Source organism: Diorhabda sublineata, chromosome 2, assembly GCF_026230105.1.
Source record: "Diorhabda sublineata isolate icDioSubl1.1 chromosome 2, icDioSubl1.1, whole genome shotgun sequence".
In the NCBI taxonomy this organism is placed as follows: domain Eukaryota; kingdom Metazoa; phylum Arthropoda; class Insecta; order Coleoptera; family Chrysomelidae; genus Diorhabda; species Diorhabda sublineata.
This window is the reverse complement of record NC_079475.1, coordinates 25,291,884-25,305,661: the sequence shown is the minus strand read 5'-3', so window position 1 is coordinate 25,305,661 and position 13,778 is coordinate 25,291,884. Positions and strand designations below refer to the sequence as shown.

The following is a 13,778-nucleotide window of genomic DNA, read 5'->3' as shown; positions in this document are numbered from 1 at the left end:
ACCACGACTTATAAAAATTCCTTTTCTTGTTGTTCAGTATATTTCAAAAGATGGTTTTTAAAAAATATATACTTAATTTTTTATAGATAGGAATACATTTCACGAACGTAAAAAATAAAATAAGGGGGAAATTAAATACCGACAACCAACATACTATGTGTGTATGTACGTATGTATACTTACGAATTTGTTGGATAAGGATTATTGGCAAATTTCATATGATACCGTTTATTCAATTCTACGCTAATCAGTTAATTAAATAATAGCACAGTTAGTTATACAGCATACAAAGAAATGCCTTAAAATCTGAAGAACTGAAAGCTATTTAATTTATATTATAAATGCCGAATTCTATGTAATCTTACGACCAGTTCCAGTATTTACAAACTTTATACTGATTTTAAAGTTTAAAGTTTTCCTCTAAATTGGAATTTCTAGAACCCTCTAGAAGTGCGTTGCTTTTCAGTTTGCACTACTCGATCCACTCTTATAGTTCTCATATGAGGGTGGTGTTTTGTTTCTCATATATTCCAGGTACGCTTTTTTCTTTTCTTAACATTTTTCTTTAATTTCCCTAGAGAACTATGGCGTTTTCTTTTTGAGTTATTTATTTTTGTCCACTGTTTTCTCGCCGAGAGATTTCCTTGCGGCTGTTAGAATGTTAGTTTTTATTTTTAGCCAACTCTTCTCCATTCCATCATCATCCGTGATTCGATTTCTATCGATCGCTGGATAGTTAACCTTTTTTGAACTAATATGGCCCCTTCCTTGGCTTTTGTTTGCTTTGGTACGCCACTATATATCATTATGTAGTTATCTAACATGCTTTTGCCTTTTTTCCTAGTTTCTTGAAGAGTGCATATGTCTACCTTTGCATCCATGAGCTCCTTAGTAAGTTCCTGTTCTCTTGTATTTAAGAATTTAATATTCCAAGTGGCTATTCTTAATATATTTTGGTGCGTTGTCCGGTTCCTTGCATTGGTCATCATTGTTAAATCCGTCCTGTTTATCCGAGGCACAACCTTGGTTCTATGACCGGTAATGTATTCAAAGTCCTCGATAGGGTGCTAATCTGGTCTGAAGACTCCCTCCTCAGTTTTCCGGGCTTGGAACCGGCAACAGAGTCATTGAGCTACTCAATCCACCCATCAACCCTGCAGGCGGAGCTGCTCTCCAACTTATTCCTATAAAATTTTTTTTCCTAAAAGCAGTCCATCAAATCGAGCAATTAAATTTCGATCTAAGGTGAAGTAAAAATGATTTTTGTTGTGCAGAAATTGGATCTGCCGAGGAACTATTGGATTTCATTAACTTTAGTTCTCAAATTGATAAAATACTGATAGAAGAACTGATTCCACCTCAACAGACTTTTAAGTTTGATGTAGAAGTAGAAATCGATATAATTTCAACATTAATATTTTATAATTCTCATTTCTTTCTTCGGAGAATCATTTTCACTTCAAAGAAGTGTGAACATTCAAATTTCAATTCTGTTCAATACAAATCTGTTCTCTAGTGGTTCTCTTCGAAGCTGTGTTGCTTGTTCAAGCTCAAGTTTTACCATCAATACCAAGTGTCCAAAAGCACAGTTTTTCAACAAAAAGTACTCACCCTCAATTACTGCGGAAGTAATAACTTCCTAAAAAAGTGATGAACAGCGATATCTCCATTCCAAGTGGGATACATTGAGCAATAATACTTATATAACCTAACCTCCCCTCACACGGTGACCGCGTTAAGAAATTTAAATTGTGAAGTATCTTTGAATCTTTGAATTCTCTTATCAGTGGATTTTTGGATAAAACTATTTTCAGTTTTGTTTAAAAAATATTAAGATGATACAATTCTTGTTCAACGCATTTATTTCCTATTTTTTTAGTTTCAAAAAACATTACAACTTTTCCATTAAAATTTAAATAATAACACGTCGTAATAGCTGCCTCCGTAACATTCCACGTCACCACTATAAAAATTCACGTAGGAAAAATATCCAATATTATTCTTCTCTTCGTCGGGTCGGCTAGTATAGATTTTCGAATTCCAATATTGCCCACCAAAATATACTCGTGCAAAATACAAAGATGAATTGAATGGTGTGCCATTATCTGTTCCTACTTCCCAACCAACTCGGACGGGATGATATTCGTCAGAATCAAATAATGACATGAAGTATGAGGGTCTAGCTGTATACCAAAAAACGTCGGATAAATAAGTATTCTTTCCAATCAAAATCTGAAAAGAAAAACTGCTCTCTTATATATTCTCTAAATAGAAATAAAACAGTTACTGTCATCAGATCAGAAAAATTAACATAAATAAACACTATACACAATCAAAAGAACACAAAAACACAGCACAATCCAACGATAATCAATCATCAAAAGAAACTGTACAACTAACATTAAGTTATCCAGTATCAAATATGCCAGCTTGATACCTACTTATGCTGGTAGATCCATCTAGGGATCTGAACTCTAATTAAAAAATTTATTCAACCTTGGGTCATCTGTGTGAAATGTCTAGAAAATAGGTAGTTCGTGATAACACCTTCACAATTCGGGAAGTTCATTTTTAAATACTCAATGAAAAATAGATAACGCAGCAACATAATATTGCGACTAATATTCAAATTAGTCAATTATAGTTATTGTGTAAATCTACTAGATCCTAGATAATATAGTTTTAAAAAAATTATTACCGAAATATTTTGACAGACATATTTAATATCGGAGTCCAATAATCCATACACACATTCTTCTCCTTCAATAATGTTTGATGGTACATATCCTTCCTTATCTCCATCGAGCAAATGAACTCTACCTATATAAATACGTTTATCCTCCATTGTATGACCAGTTGGAATTGCATCTGAAGGCACATCATTGGGATCGTATGGAACCCATTCCAACAAATCTTCTGTAAATAGGGACAACAATTGATTTGTTTTTATTATATTCTTTCATTGATATTATACTGTACCTACACTTAAGTAAGTAAATCATACAAAAATAATTTTACAGAATTTAATTTCCCTTGCGAAGCAATGTTATTGATTCAAAGGAGTTTATAAAAAATTCTTTTGTGATATGAAGAAAATCAAACAGTAGGACAATAAAAATGATTTTGTAATGAAAAAGCACTTAATATATATATATATATATATATATATATATATATATATATATATATATATATATATATATATATATATATATATATATATATATATTATATTATATAAGCAAAGCACTAATTTTCCAGACGTGAAAAGAATCTTTTTACCCTTCCGTACCCTACTAGTACGATTTAAAGGAGTTTTATTACATTAAGGAGTCTACAAACTTGACTGAGAGCCACAGAAGGAATCTTTTATTTTTATATCATTATAGGTTCAGCAGAGCACAACGGATTTATTACTAACGATAAAATAACTAAACATTTGATTCAATATAATATAAATACATTTATATGTTTAAATTTTTTAACCCTCTTCCTAAAAAAAATCTGTGTTAGCCCATGTCTGTACTGAGAAAATGCAAATACAACAAAACTGATCGATTTCCAAGTAGTATTAATTACTAATATCTGCTACTTCTCTAGAGTTCTACGTGTCTTCAGATAAGTATATTCAATGGCAGTCAAAGTAAATGGAGAAATTATCCCTTAATATATTCTCGCATATCTTGATCCAAGTTTCATATAATTAGGATTAGCTCTAAAAAAATTTTAGAAAAAGGATTACCTTGAGTTAATCTTCCAATAACTTGAGAGCAAAATACAATCACAAAAAATAGACGAATAACTTTAAGAACCATATTAATGGAATTTCATGAAACTATATAATTCCTATTACAGCGTAGGGAATAGATATATATTTTTTCTAATCTCTAAGATAAGAAGAGAAACCAATATCATCAAGTGGTGATGATTTAGATCATACAATAAAAACTTCAAGTGTAAAATACTGACAATATTCTAAATAAAATACAATTAAAATACCAAGTAAAAATGTAAGATTTGTATTTGACCCCTAAAATGGAAGTTACCAACTTATCTACCTATATTTTTTTAGTAAGAGTTATAGCATTTCCTACAATATACATACACATTTCTCGTCAACTGTGGTATATTGATTTAATTTTAAATTAGATACAGTTAACTCGATTTTAATTATAGTAAAATACTTCTAATCGAAAATTTTTTTAATGAAACATTATTTGATATAAACATATAATTTATATGTTTACGTATAATGTACTAGTTAAGTGGAATGAAATAAAAAACTATTGTGTCAGAAATATTATATTACTTCATCATGCTGTACAAAATTGTATTGTTTTAAATTTTGTTGAAGGCTGCAATATCGACAGATTGAACAAAATCTTCAAATTTCTCAATCTCTTCTACTAACTCATCGACAGATACCTTGGCATCTTCCACAACACACATAATCTGAAGTTTATTGATACCATAGCCAACTGGCATTAACTTTGATGCACCCCATACCAACCCATCCATTTCAATAGATCTTGTCACTTTTTCCAGCTCTTTCATATCAGTCTCATCATCCCAAGGTTTTACATCCAGTACTATACTGGATTTTGCAATTAGTTCTGGCTTTTTAGATTTCTTTTCAGCATAAGCTTTCAATCTTTCTTCACGAACCTACAATAAATGTTGAAAAAATTAAACTAATTATAGTAGTACATGATTTGTATTTCAAAGTAGCCTTATAAATATTTAGACTTTCAACACTCCTATATTTATAGATAAATAAACTTCAATTTGATTATATCTAAAATTTAAAAGATGGTAATATTTATTTACTGTGATCGAATAAAAAAATCTTTACGTCCCTCAAATTTCAACTATTATAACCATAGAGGATTTATAATAAAAAATGGCTATTAGAGCCCTATATAATTTTTGTTAATATGATGGAATCCATATATGTAATATCTTCCACAAAATTCAAAAAATTCATAAATATTGATTTATAACACACAAATTATAAACTGTCTTATTAACCCAGACTTTGTACTAAATGTCGAATATTTATCCTACGAATTTCTGTGTTTCCAAATTGATCATTAGTTTCAAGTTTAAGGAAATTCATTTTTTTTCTGTTCAACTAAATAATTGAAATAAAAAGCTAGATATAGATGACCAAGGAGTACCCCCCCCCTCATAAGATAGTTTTGAACATTTCTTAAGGTTTAGTTTCATAATGGTTTTTAAGAACAGGTACGTTGAGAAGGTCTGTATTGTTCACTGGCAAGTTAAACTATAGAAAGGAGTCAACGTGTAAGTGTCAATAAAATGAAGAGCATTGCAGAAAGTCCATTTGTTCAGATGTGGTAAAGTTGCTACTTAAGAGGCAATAATGAGTATAACTTTGTAATGCTTGATGGAAATGTGACTCTGAAAATTACATAAAGATGATTCCCAATGTCATGTAGCTGATATGACTAACTTTCCTCTTTTTAGAAGATAATAGTTAACTTTTTTGTGCCTTAGTCAAAGTTGCTTTGGACTTCCATATCTCTATTGAGTATACTTAGGATCAGCTATAAAGAACCTTGAATTCTCATCAACCAAGTGAGGAACTCCAAGAACTTAGGACAACTTTTACCCAGACTTTGAGATACATATCTAACAAAACTCCTTTATTGAAAGTATTTGATGTTTGAAGTGTACAAATTGACATTGTAGTTTTTGTTTGTGAATTTATATTCAACAGAATAATTCAATCAAATATTATGAAATTATAAGAATATCATATCGCAACTCTGCTCAAATAGTATCTTAAGGCAAAAAATCTCTTTTCTTTTACTATTGCTGATGGGAAACTTAAAAAACACATCATAAATGATGTCATGTAAATAGTTACTATTGCGGCAACTTTGTCAGTTTTTGAGTTCTCCTCTGGAGTGTGAAAAATAATACTCGATATTTTTTTTTACTCATGGCTACTATTTAACTGATTGTGCGATATGTTCTTAAAGCATAATTATGAATACCTTTGCTGCTTCCGCATCTTCTTCTTCATCAGAAGCGAATAAGTCTACATCATCATCATCATCGTTAGCAGAAGTTGTAGTAGTTGGAGCTGATTTTAAGGGACTAGCACCAGTAATTCCAAGAGATTTGAGTTCTTCGGCCGAATAAGATTTTACATGATTGTACCACCTTAATGCATGTGGTAAATTGACTCCAGGAACTTTTGAAACTTGACTGAACGTATCAAGATCAGCTTGACTCAATTGGTATCTAAAATTATTTTTAGCATAAAATTTATATTAATGCTCAGACACGTGTGAGGTAAGGTTATACTGAAAAAATTATTTACTAACCCACTAATGTAACTTTTGTCTTCCAAGAAACTATTAAGCTCCTTTATACCTTTTTCAGTTTTCAAGTCTCCAAAAGCCATTTTAAATATATATTTAATCAATTATAAAAGTAGCAGATGTCGACCGCTAAAATTGATATTGAAAGAGGCTGCTACGTTCTTTTTGGCTTCGATGACTGTTACAGATGTCTGACAGCCTAATAGTCGTAGGCCATAATTGCGTTCGAAACGTCTATTCTTTTCATATTACACGTGATTTTCATTCGATAACACCAACATTATCTAAATATCCAGACTCAAAAATTATTTAAGCCATAAAATTTGTTGCCTGTTAATATTAGACAATAAATTATTTATTTATGTATCACTTCTGTATAATTTCATACAACACAAACTTTGTGTCTACCATAGGACAGAACACACATGTAATGACAGGCGGAAACTACACTTCAGCATAAATATAGAGACTTTTGAGAAAAAATAATGGATAGGGTTAGCAAACTTGGAAAAAGAGTATTATACATACCAGTTATAAAATTAAATTATTAAACTTTGTTTTTTTTCACAGTATCAAAGTATTTTGATAACGACTGGAAGTAGTTGAAACGTCAACATTTTTTTCTGTCTCAAAAATTATAAAAAAAAAACTTTTATAACAGAAGAGACCTAAAATCAAGACGATTTATAAAAATAAAAAACATAATTACACAGTGCTAGGCCCATGGTTGCCAGCTTTCCCGGATTTCCCGAGCCAATCCCGATTTCCATTCAATTCTCTCGTGTTCTGCCTTGTTGCCCCCGGGACACGGATTGTCTCGATTTTTCACTAATGCCAAAGAAGCATATTTGGACGCGCTAATACAGTTGTGCCCTGCGTACTGAGTATGCTTCTTTCTAACGCCAATGTCGAGAGTGTGTTTCCTCATATGCTGTTCAAACGAACGAAGTTCAGAAACTGCTGCAGCGTGGATTTGATAGGAGGCCAACTTCTCATAACTTTGGATGTATAGATGACTTGCACTGATTCTTTGTCTAATTTTGAATAAGCTTGCCGCCTGGTTAGTTTCCTTCCTACGTAGGCAATCGCAGTGGTAGAACAAAAGCGACAGAATTTAAAACCAATATATAAGCATGAGAGCGTCGTAAGTGGCTGACATGAGCGAAGCTTTGGCAGCGTGCGTTACGAGCTTATTTTGAAATTACCAATCATTTTGTAACTTGCCACTGTTGTTGCTCGCAAAATGCAGTTGTTCCTGCTGGTGTCGTCAACGTCATCCGCGTTTACAGCGATAGTTACCGTATTTTTTGTCATCCTGGCCCTACTCAGTAGCATTGTGTTGCTTGTGTCGCCAGTCCACGTATGGCATTACAATTTTCAACATTTTGGCGAACGTAGAAAAGGACCTTAGTTACTGCTAATAAATTTCGGGAATAGATAAAAGGTGCAGTAAGTGATATGCAATTAAAGAGATTGAATAATGGATCACTATCAGAGTTTGCATTGCAACTTTGTGGTCATACAAATAGTTGCAGTCCGCCATAATGTGCCGGTTTTTGAAAAATATACTATTTCTTTCGAAAAGGTGGCTGGTTCCCTCAAGCAGATAAAATAATTTAATATAATTTTATTACTATAATTTGTAAACACAAACACAGCTTATTCCTGTACGAAATCTTTTTCAATGATTATTCCATATATATCGATATAATCCCTAATAAATATATGTACATTAACTTGCACATTTCATTCTATTCATTTCCCGAACTTTTTCTTGAATCTGCAATTCTATAATTTGTCTATATTTATCACCCTGTCCGAGTCGATCCATTTCTTCAAGCCACTCTTCACGTTCCTTAATTTCTTGTACCACTAAAAAACAATAAATAAAGGGGTATATCTTTGAATATCGCACTGATTGATATAAAGAAAATCGCGACGCTTTAGTTCATAGAAAAGATATGGAAAAATTTGATTCCAATTACCATACTTAATCACAAGAGCTTCCAAATAATAGATTATATAGATATGAGGTTTACGGCGAGTTTCAAGTGAAAAATAGTAATCGATTATTTTCGATTCCTCGAGTGGTATTCGTTACGATGATATATTAATTTTGTGATCTTCACATAATACCGAAAACTGCTATTCCGAAGCTGTTTATAGCGATTTGTGACTTTTTGAAAAAATTTAAAAGGTGTACAATCGCAACACATATTGAGCCCACCGAAAAAACCCAAATGATTAAACCACGTCGACAAGCATATAGTTTATCTATATTCCGTAACTATGATTGATCCATTAGTAATTTCTATTGGCTAATGTTATTACGAATTATATAACCTCTCGAAATATATAAGAAATAAGACTATTCATAGTTGCCGTTTGACGTCGTCGTCCGTTCGTAGCAACTTTAGTAGCAATAGAAAGTAGCCAATCATATTCGTTTGTCACGTGATTTCGCCTAATGATCCCAATTCGTTATTTTCCATAATATCGTCTATAAATACCGTATTACAAACGAAAACACAAAAATATCATGAAAACAAAAAGCTGTATTCAAGTCAAAAAGAATGACAGAGAAATTTTTAGGTTAACGGTAGGAACCTGACGTTTATGAATAGAGTCAATAGACGCCAAACAACTAACGCAAACGGAAAGTCAAATTTATGAATCGGCCTTAAGTAACTTGGAAGATTATTCAGCTGAACCAAATTCTCCAGCATGCCATCACTGTTGGTTATTTTCGAAATTTATGATTGGCAATACTGCTAATAAAGAGCTCTGGCGTTACTTATTCAAGCGCGATTGTCACATCTCGTACTATGAAATTTAAAATTATTTGTTCCTTGTATGTTTACTTGTCTTTCGAAACTTTTAAATCAAGCACCAAAAATTCGTTCCAAAATGCGGGCTGATCGAATTGAGTAACCTGATACAACTTGCAAACCCTGTTTTCCGAAGCATGAAAATCTTTGAAACGCATAATTCAAAACAAAAGGTTGTGTATAACTAGGAAACTACAAATTTCGAACCATCTAGAAAACATAATCCTAAGTATGTTCCAAGTTTATACAGTTTAGTTTATTCAATTCTACTTACATTGATCAAATCTATTCACTTCTTGTTTTGTTTCCTGATTAACTTTTTTCTCTATGACTTTGGATTTTTTGACCACTATCTCTCCGTTGAATGCCATCTTGTTCTGTAGTTTCTCCTTCTCTTTTTCCCTGTCAAATAAACAAGGTCGTGGTACATACCGTTCTCTTTCGTAAACTCCGGAATTTACTATGTCATTCTTGGATCGTTTCTTCGAACTACCCGGTCTTATAGTTACTTCCGGCAGCTGGTGACGGATTTTAGATTTTGAAGGAAAAGGCTCGCCGGTACGCAAAAAGTAATTGTTTTTCTTATTTTGTGAAAGAGTCATTTTACTTTCTTGTACCAAAACTGTAAAAAATACGTATGGTAATTCACTGTAGCTAGATTTCATTAGATTTTATTTTCAATAAATTAATCCGAAACATGTCAGCACATGAAATAGTCCGTTTTGATGAAAATAATATAACAAAAATTGAAAAAAGAGCTGAATCGTTTGTAGGAATTATACATAAATACTCACGTTTAATGAATTCATGTTTTTCGGGAGTATATTTGCATTTGGCTGGTTGTAAGAAACCACCTTTAGGAATATTCTTACTGGGCCATTCCATTTTTCGATAACGACTTCCTTTTTAAATAAATTTGGAACCAAGGTGTGTATACATATACAATATACATTCAAAATCTATTGGACTCTCCACCAGAATCAATCGATACTTATGAAGGACCGTGTCAGGAAAACTATTATTGCTATGGTAACTTGTGTAATATCTGTCAGTTTCAGAGTAAATTTAATCAAACGATGTCTTAAATAGTTACCAGTCTTATTTATGTGTTGTATTGAAAAAAATACTTACGATTCTACAAAACCAGTTACTATCTATATAAAAAAGTTGGTTTCCTGGGACAACCAATTGTGTTTAATTTTCGTTTTAGAATTAGAAAGTGGTAGAATGCAAATTAGCAATAAAAACCATATATAGGGTAAATATTCGAACTGTGGTATTGTACTGTACATATTATATATTTTGAAATACAAGAAAACTACATGTCTTATAGGAAAATGATTTTATTTATGCTCAAAGTAATTAATACCTACCTAGATACATTAATGAACTTTTTATTTCGCGAAATTCCGGGAGTTATGCGCATACGTAACAGACATAAGATTATACGTTCATGAGTAGCAATTGGTTTAATTCGAAATATTATTATATGCACGTTAAAACATGTGAGGCAGTGAAAAACAGTTCAAGTGATTGTTTCATGTTATGTGTATATCGTATAAAATAAAATAATGTATTATAAAAAAAAGTCATATAGATTTGGCATTATTTTTTAACTAAAGCTGAAGTTTGTATGTCTATAAAATAATTATGAATAATAATGTATTGTAAATGGGATTGTTCTGTTTTATAAACGACAACGAGTGACAAGGCTCCTCAATACTAAAGCAGTTGGATTGAGGTTTTTGACAACGATGTCAAAAAGCTCTTGTGTCACTGTCTAACTTAACCTAACCTAACCTAACACCCACAGACCACACCAGACACGCAACTCAATAATCTGGAAGTGACAGACGAGAGAAACAGTTGTTGTTCTTCTCTCTCATCGCGATATAAAACGTACCTAGGTGGCGCTCTTGGCCGACGAATAGCGGGATTTTTAATTCTGAATTAAAATTTAATTCAAAATGTTTTTAAACATGTAGAAAAATAATTGAAACAAAAATTGAGCTTTGTCAAATTGTATTTGCATAAGTACAACAAAGATTCACAATAATAATAATGCCACATCTTTTCATAACAAACACAGACTGAATGAGAACTAGTAACATTAGATCATAGGGATTCCAAGAAAACTGAAACAAAACGTTATGCAAGTATTTTGTCATCCAGTGTCCACCGTCTTCCATGTGGCGAGCGCTTGGCACAACGAATCTGAGACATCATAAAGTTAGATATGGTAGATGGCATGCCTGCAATTATTAGTTTAGAAGTAAATACAAATTATAATTACTTGTTGTTTACCTTTGAAACAATTATTCATTGCTATATTTTCTAAAGTTTTAATCCTTTTCCCTTTTTGTTTGCAAACTTTTTGTGATTTTCTTATGCGACCCTGCTTCCTCTTCACAATAACCATCAACTTTTGCTTTCTTGGTGTTATCTGGGTTGAACACAAGCCTTCAACGTCCTTAAAAAGAGACCTTCTACATCTAACTGTACTTGAAATTGGTGTGACAGCCCGTTGGGATGGTGACTGAGAGGAATTTGTTTTCTCATGTTCAGTAACTTCACTGTTTGCATTACTTAATGATTTGGTATCCAAAAGAGTCTAAGAAATTGAATTTCAATTAATACCTAAGTTATGTTTTATTGCATAAAGCAAGATAAAAGCAAATCATCTAGAATAATATGTAAAATTCAGTACCTGTGGTTCTGGCTTTATTATATATTGGGATATAATGTTTACTTTTTTATTTGCTATCTGGTCCAATCCCTAAAATTATTATTTTCATTGTAAAATACAAACCTAATTAATATTAGAATACAACCTTCATAACATGGTCCTTCTGGACTTCCAGAATTGTGGGCACTGCATCAGCTTTCAAACGTAAAACTGAGGTACACGGCACAAATCTATCTTTTGTGAAATGCTCATTGCAGATTCTAACATGGCCACATAGTGGTCTATATTACATTCCCACAGCTTCCTGCCATATTTGCGACCTGTAACACACATGTAATTATTGTACATTGTAAAATAGCAACCTGTTTTTTAGTTTCATCTGGTAAAGCTCGATTTTAATCTTTGCAGTAAGGAAACCTCAGTAATAAAAAACCAAACATTCATCTAACATGCATAAACGTATGGGTACTTACACAACAAGATAATAAATTTTCTGTTTACCTGTCTGCGCTACGGGGAAAGCAAAATAAATGCTTTACGTCGTCTTCAGAATTACCGCACACAATACAAAATCTCATTTTCCGGTGAATGATGATTATTGAAACCACACAAACCCACAAATAGAATCCAAGTGCATGTAACGTGATGAACAAAACAGAACGGCGGGGTTTTACATGTGTCATTTCACGTTCCATTTATTAATGTCAATTATGGTAGTGACATCTGTGTGCAAATAATGTAACTTTCGAAAGATTTCTGTAAATACAAAAGCGCCTCTACAAACGTTTTGTAGTAAGTGTGATAAAGACAGATAAATACGATTTGTAATGTACTGAACAATGATGAAAAAAACTGCCTTCTTTTTGGATCTACTTTCCCGTCTGGTGTGGTCTGTGCTAACACCTAACAGATGATTGAAAATTGCACTGGCAAAATTAATTTATTCAATATTAAACAGCCTCAAAGAACCTGTTTAAATCTGTTGAATTTATCAAAAGGAAGTGTAAATCTGAATTTGACTAAATATCATGTTTTGTTGTCAATATCTAATGTTTTCTGATCAAGAATTGATAATATGTATGATATCAATATACAATATTTTTTTTACAAAAATAAATTCGGGTAAATTGTCCTTTTATAGTGTATCAAGTCCTCCAGTTCAACTTCCTCAGATATTTGACTTCATCACCTTTTGGGACTCCTTTGCACAGCCGAACATATTTCTTCATGCATTGTAAATGGTATATGTTGTAATTTGTTCTCATTTATTTCTATTCTCCCTTAGCTACCATAGCTACATTTTGGTCAGGATATTCTGCAAGTTTTTAAGGGCTGTTTTGGGATTTTGGTGCAAGGATTGCTGTATCATCTGCGAATGTGGCCGTGGTAATGTTTGTGTCTGTTGGTAGGTCGGTTGTAAATATCAGATATAGTAAAGAACCTTATTCACTTTCTTGGGGTATGCCAGCGTCAATTCATTTAATACTTTTGTACTCATTGTCAAACTTTGTCAAAAGACTGGAATACAAAGCAATATTTCTTACTTTCAAAGTTTTCATTGATTCGCTCCATAATTCTACAATCAGAAATTGAAACAAGGCAATATGCCAGGAATAGATTGATTCTATGGTTTTTTGAACTGACATCATGGAAAGACTGAGCGGTCCTAGAGAAATCGGTTTTCAGGTTGTATAAGTAAAGTTCCTGCAGATAACTAAACATCCAATTTTATTTTAAGCTCTCAAAATAGAAGAATTTTTTACTCACCTTCGACTCACCCACTATTTAAAAAACCTACACCCGTAACAAAATCTACATTCAATTGCTGCACTGCGGATATTGCTAATAACTAATTTAATGTTTATAAATGTACCGCGTAAGGATATAAAATAAGGAAGTTCTATTAACACATTT

The 13,778-nt window shown here is 32.2% G+C and overlaps 4 protein-coding genes across 5 annotated transcripts; all 4 read right to left on the bottom strand.

Annotated features, from left to right (window-relative positions):
- Positions 1 to 1,844: 1,844 nt before the first annotated feature.
- On the bottom strand, positions 1,845 to 3,881 carry LOC130453388 (uncharacterized). The gene is made up of 3 exons (XM_056793097.1): positions 3,743 to 3,881; positions 2,699 to 2,916; positions 1,845 to 2,232 (listed from the first exon to the last, which is right to left on the bottom strand). Exons 1-3 carry the CDS (start codon positions 3,813 to 3,815, stop codon positions 1,906 to 1,908), a joined length of 618 nt encoding a protein of 205 aa, XP_056649075.1. The 5' UTR covers positions 3,816 to 3,881; the 3' UTR covers positions 1,845 to 1,905.
- A 408-nt stretch (positions 3,882 to 4,289) lies between these two features.
- Positions 4,290 to 6,766, bottom strand: LOC130453387 (elongation factor 1-beta'). The gene is made up of 3 exons (XM_056793096.1): positions 6,354 to 6,766; positions 6,021 to 6,270; positions 4,290 to 4,665 (listed from the first exon to the last, which is right to left on the bottom strand). The coding sequence occupies exons 1-3, from the start codon at positions 6,431 to 6,433 to the stop codon at positions 4,339 to 4,341; spliced, it is 657 nt and encodes a 218-aa protein (XP_056649074.1). The 5' UTR covers positions 6,434 to 6,766; the 3' UTR covers positions 4,290 to 4,338.
- Positions 6,767 to 8,082: 1,316 nt separating this feature from the next.
- LOC130440634 (UPF0193 protein EVG1 homolog) lies at positions 8,083 to 10,063 on the bottom strand. Its single transcript, XM_056773893.1, has 3 exons — positions 9,973 to 10,063; positions 9,453 to 9,800; positions 8,083 to 8,222 (listed from the first exon to the last, which is right to left on the bottom strand). The coding sequence occupies exons 1-3, from the start codon at positions 10,061 to 10,063 to the stop codon at positions 8,083 to 8,085; spliced, it is 579 nt and encodes a 192-aa protein (XP_056629871.1).
- Positions 10,064 to 11,183: 1,120 nt separating this feature from the next.
- LOC130440551 (uncharacterized) lies at positions 11,184 to 13,702 on the bottom strand. 2 transcript variants are annotated; one of them, XM_056773795.1, is made up of 5 exons: positions 12,366 to 12,540; positions 12,010 to 12,184; positions 11,886 to 11,954; positions 11,483 to 11,789; positions 11,184 to 11,430 (listed from the first exon to the last, which is right to left on the bottom strand). In XM_056773795.1, the coding sequence occupies exons 2-5, from the start codon at positions 12,013 to 12,015 to the stop codon at positions 11,327 to 11,329; spliced, it is 486 nt and encodes a 161-aa protein (XP_056629773.1). In that variant the 5' UTR covers positions 12,016 to 12,184; positions 12,366 to 12,540; the 3' UTR covers positions 11,184 to 11,326. The 2 variants fall into 2 exon arrangements, with proteins under 2 accessions (XP_056629773.1, XP_056629772.1); XM_056773794.1 differs by having other exon boundaries at positions 12,010 to 13,702.
- Between the last annotated feature and the right edge of the window lie 76 nt (positions 13,703 to 13,778).